At 65.7% G+C, this 4,810-nt stretch overlaps 1 protein-coding gene across 1 annotated transcript; it reads left to right on the forward strand.

Annotated features, from left to right (window-relative positions):
* Window positions 1–674: 674 nt before the first annotated feature.
* Window positions 675–3,552, forward strand: MNEG_2235 (glucose inhibited division protein B; the record flags this gene model as incomplete). Its single annotated transcript, XM_014049282.1, has 4 exons — window positions 675–702; window positions 1,766–2,164; window positions 2,625–2,818; window positions 3,121–3,552. 4 exons carry the CDS (start codon window positions 675–677, stop codon window positions 3,550–3,552), a joined length of 1,053 nt encoding a protein of 350 aa, XP_013904736.1.
* Between the last annotated feature and the right edge of the window lie 1,258 nt (window positions 3,553–4,810).

Raw genomic sequence — 4,810 nt, forward strand, 5'->3', positions numbered from 1 at the left:
CCCCTCACCTGCACCCTCAACCCGACCCTGCAGCCGTCACGGTGATGTCATCATATGGAGGCGCCCTCGAGTCCCTCCACATTTCAGGGTTTAGCGGCCTCACAGTCGACGGCTTCGCCAAGCTGGCGGCCATGACTAACCTCACGAGCCTCGTCTTCCGCAACGCTTGGCTCTCTGCCGACCGCGCCGCGCCCCTTGCCCCGCCGCCGGCGGATGCAGTGGTGTCCGGGGGTCACGGCGGCGGCGATGGCGCCACACACGGCTGCCCAGTGGCAACTGTGCAGAAGCTGCGGGCCCTGCGGCTGGAGCACTGCACGGGCATCGACGCGGCGATGGGGCGCGTGTTGGGGACGCTTCGGTGGCTCGAGCGACTGGTCTTTCATGACTGCCCTGATTGCGGGGAGGGGGCGCTGCTGGAGCTCGCGGCAGCTGCCCCAAAGCTGGCACGCCTGGAGGTGTTCTCATGCGCCAGGGCGGGGGAAGGGGTCCGCGCCGCCGTGCTGCGTGCGCGCGAGCGCGCCCGTGGAGACGCATTGGCGGCGCGGGCGCGCTTGCAAACGGCCGTTGCGGCCGGGATGGGGTGCGCTGACATGGACGGCGGTCATGCGGAGTGCTTGGGCGGCGCTGCCGGCGAGGGTGGCCGGCCCCTGCCAGCCGTTCCTGAGTTGATGGATATGGTGTGGGACGGCGGGTCGCCAAGCGGTGAGGCGGGCAGCTGGTGATGCAGCCTGTGTCCTGGGAAGCATCGCCACTTGGGCCTAACGAATAGAGCCAAACGTAGGGGGCCCTATTCTGTGCGCTGTTCTCCGCCCAGTAGTATGGAAATTCAAGGTTTTCAAAAGAGCGCCCGGGCAAGGTAGGCGGCGGGGCAGCACTGAGCAGGCCGGCCACACATGGGGGAGGCAGCGCAGGAGGCGAGGTGGGCGGCCGGGTGGTTTGCACAACGGCCGATGTGTGATATGGCTGTGGGGCCTGGCGATCTGACACGGCCGGGAGGCCCGGCAATCATCAGTTGCAGCAAAATGAATGTTGATTCATCAGAAGTTGAGCCGCTGAGGTCCCATTGCCAGGCCCATGCAGACTAGCGCTTTGGTGCGTTCGTTTTTGTTGGCGGCTTGACCATTGACCAGGCATGAAACAAGGAAGAGCGTCAGCGCCATTGCCCGAGCAAATCATTGCGGGTCGTGGGATTCATTTGTGATTGTTGCGATGCGGGCGGTCCTGCAGGACGGGGCCTCGCTCGTCGCGTGTCACTTGTGAACGCACCCGCCACGCGTATCGAGGCAGGGACTTACATGAGGCCAGTAATAGCAAGTTGTATATTTGATCATCAACATATGGGTGTCATCTCCACTTGCTGCAAGCCTACCGCTGCAGTCGCCTGCCTGAAACATGCGGCCGAGCCTCGCTTCTGCACGCGCAGCATCGTCTCAAGTATGTAAGATGCTACTGAATGTCCGTCATAGTGCAGGCATTCGCCCGTGCGGCGCATTCAGCAATGGCAGCAGCGGCGGCAGCAGTGCTGATGCTGCAGACGGTCGGCCCGCCCGCGCACGCGGCCGTGGCAGGACCGCTGCGCCGCCGGGCGCCTCCCCCGCGGCGCTCAGGGGCCGCTTCAGCCGCAGACATGCGCCCGAGCAGCCGGCGCCTGTGCAAAAACGGCGGGCGCCTCTTTTTTCAAACGAACCGAGCGACCTGCCGCCGCCCCTTGAGCGCCCGACCGGCGCAGGGACTGATTGGTTTCTTGCGCCGGCTGGGGCCCCAGCCGTTGAGGAGGCCGTTGTCAACAACGGCCCTATCACCAGCAGCAGCGATGATGATTCCCCTGAGACGCCGCACAGCGAGGTGCGAGAGTCCCAAGGCGCTCCGTCCAGCAGCAGGGTCAGCAGCAGCAGCAGCAACAGCGGCAGCAGCAGCAGCAGCAGCAGCAGCAGCAGCAGCAGCAGCAGCAGCAACAGCAGCGGCGGCGGCGGCAGCACCACATTCAGCAGCCACAGCGCCCAGCAGACAGCAGGCGGCAGCAGCGGCGGCCGCAGCGGGGACAGCGGCGAGGCGGCTGGGGAGGTTGCTGCTGAGCTGGCGCGCCTGACGCCGCAGCAGCTGCAGCAGTTGAATGACTACCTTGACCACATGCTGGAGATCAACAAGAGCATGAACCTCACAGGTGGGGGCCGGTGGGGGCGTGCATGTGCGTGAACCTGCCTGTGTTTGTGTTTGTGTGCATGGGCCTCTATGTACGTTCGTGCCTTTTTCGCGTGTGTGCATGCGTGGTATTTGTGCCCGCCATACTATGACATACATCTGTGTGTGTGTGTGTGTGTGCGTGCGTCCGTGCCTGCGTGCGTGCGTGCGTGTGTGTTTGTCCAAACCTGGGGAGCGCACGTGAGGCGTAATGGCAGGGCGGAGCTGACGGACTCATCAGGCAGCGCGCGTGCGCCTAGCGCGGACGACGCCCCTGGCGCGTGTCAATCTCGTCCGCAGCTTGGACCGATGTGTGCACCATTTTGCTGCCGCTATCCGCACTCTGAGAACAGCCGCTTGAAACCCCAGTCCCCACACAGTCACAGTGTGCACAATTTTGCATTGCCCCGAACCCCCCCGGCCCTCGACAAACGCGTCCGCAGCAATCCGCGAGCGCGGGGAGGCTTGGAGCCGCCACATAGAGGACTCCCTGGCCCTGTTGCCCGTCATAGAACGCAACTGCCCCGGCGCCAGGGCCCGCGGCGGCGGCTCCGGCAGGCCGTTTCGCGTGATCGACGTCGGCTCTGGCGCGGGGCTGCCAGGGATGGTCCTGGCCATTGCCCGGCCGCACTGGCAGGTGCGTGGGTGCGTGCTGGCGTGCATACGGGCGCATGACAGTATGCATCCGGCGGCCTCGCCAGAGCCTTGCCTTTTGTGACAAGCGCACCGCAAACGCACGCGCCCGGTCCCTGGACCATTTGCGAAGGCTGCCTGCTCATCAATGGAACCATCCGTCTGACTTCCCTTCCACCGAGCGCCCGGGCGCGCATGCGAACCCCTGAAAAGCTCGCTCACCCGTCTTTGCGCCTTCCGAGGCCCCACGCCTCTCTCTCGACCCCCGTTTGCTCCCTCGCACGACCCCCGTTTACTCACCCCCAGGTCACCCTCCTGGACTCCCTCAAGAAGCGCTGCACATTCCTGGAGGGCGCCGTCGCCCTCACGGGCGCCGCCAACGTGTCGGTCGTGTGGTCCCGCGCGGAGGACGGCGGCAGGCGCGAGGGCCTGCGCGGCGGGTTTGATTTGGCGGTGGCGCGGGCCGTGGCGGACACGCGCGTCCTCGCTGAGCTGTGCCTGCCCTTTGTGCGCGTCGGCGGCCACTGGGTCGCGGCAAAGGGCGCCGCGCCGGGGCCCGAGGTGCGCGCGGCGACGCGAGCGGTGCGGCTGCTGGGCGGGGCGGAGGCGTTCCGGACGGAGGGGGTCGACAGTTGGGCGCCAGAGGGGCAGCGGACGGCGCTGGTGGTGGGGAAGGAGCGGCCGACGCCGGCGCTGTACCCGCGGCCGGCGGGGAGCCCCAATAAGAAGCCCCTGTAATAGCCGCCGCGTTTGCAGAGCGGCTCGTTGCAGCTGTGCAATCTTGACATGGTTGGGCTTGGCGATAACGCGTCAGCCACCTGCACCACTCAGTCAGCCTGAAGGTCACATGGCTGGACGCGACCATTCACAGTTGCACAGCAGCCCCCCAAACCTTGTACCAGGGTTTGGGGTTTCGTCTTGAGTGCATTACTCTTGGATTCAGCGCGACGGCAGCCTACAGAAGGGACTAGCTGTGCACTGCATGCGAAGCAAAGCTCTACGACTCAGGCAAGCAGTTGCGGCTTGTCAAAACCACACAAACACACACACCCGTCTTGTCATCGTTCGTGACCGAACTGAACCAACACACCTGTTGCGTGGGGCGTCGGCCGTGTGCGCACGACACGCGGTGGTTGGGAGGGCCTTGCTTGTGGAACAACGGGGTTGTGGGCGCAAAAGACCCTAAAGTGTGCGACCAGGAGTGCCCTCGGGCTTTGAGTGATCAGGCCTCATCAGGACCACCCTGCCCACGATACTAAGCGTGTGCCTAGTCAATCCCCAGCCTAAGCCCGAAACCCTGCAACGATGGGGACTAGTTGCCCAATCCCTGGCGACAGTGCACAGTATGCAGACGGCTACATAAGTCAGCAGGCCCAGCCTCGCAACCCCCGCCACACCACCTCCGATGGACTGTGCACGTGAGACGTGAAACGAGACGCGGGCGCGCGCCGCTCCATCGCCGCTGCATCGCCGCCACGCGCGTCGCCGCCCAGCCCAAGTCTGGGAACCCGGGCGGGGAGGGGCGGAGCCAGGCGCGAGGCGGGAGCAGCAGGCGGGACGGCCGGGGAGAGGTTTCGGGCGCAGTGCTCAGTGCTTCTAGGCGCTCCTCGCCGAATACGGCCGCAGGGGCGCCAATGAATGTCGGTTTTCTGGTGGAGGGTTGGTGTTGTTTAGACGGGCGCACCGTGAAACGAAGGTGCGCAGCCCGCCGGCGCGCCGGCGCGGGCACGGCCGCCGGTCAGAGCCATCCCTACAGCCAAAGCGCTCGTCAGGGTATGCGGCGACGCGGCTGCAAAATCTAATTTAGAAAGTGGGGGGCGATGCCGACGCCGGCGGCCGCACGGGCGGCGGCGCCGCGGCCCATACCGCGAGGCGCAGAGTTCCAAGAACGAAGCTGCACCACGCCCATACCGGAACGTAGCTGGATGTTGTAGGCAGCGCCATACCCATGCGCAGCCCGACAAATGCAGCTCCATACCCGTGAGCAACGCGGGGG

Source organism: Monoraphidium neglectum (assembly GCF_000611645.1).
Source record: "Monoraphidium neglectum strain SAG 48.87 unplaced genomic scaffold scaffold00246, whole genome shotgun sequence".
Taxonomy (NCBI): Eukaryota; Viridiplantae; Chlorophyta; class Chlorophyceae; order Sphaeropleales; family Selenastraceae; genus Monoraphidium; species Monoraphidium neglectum.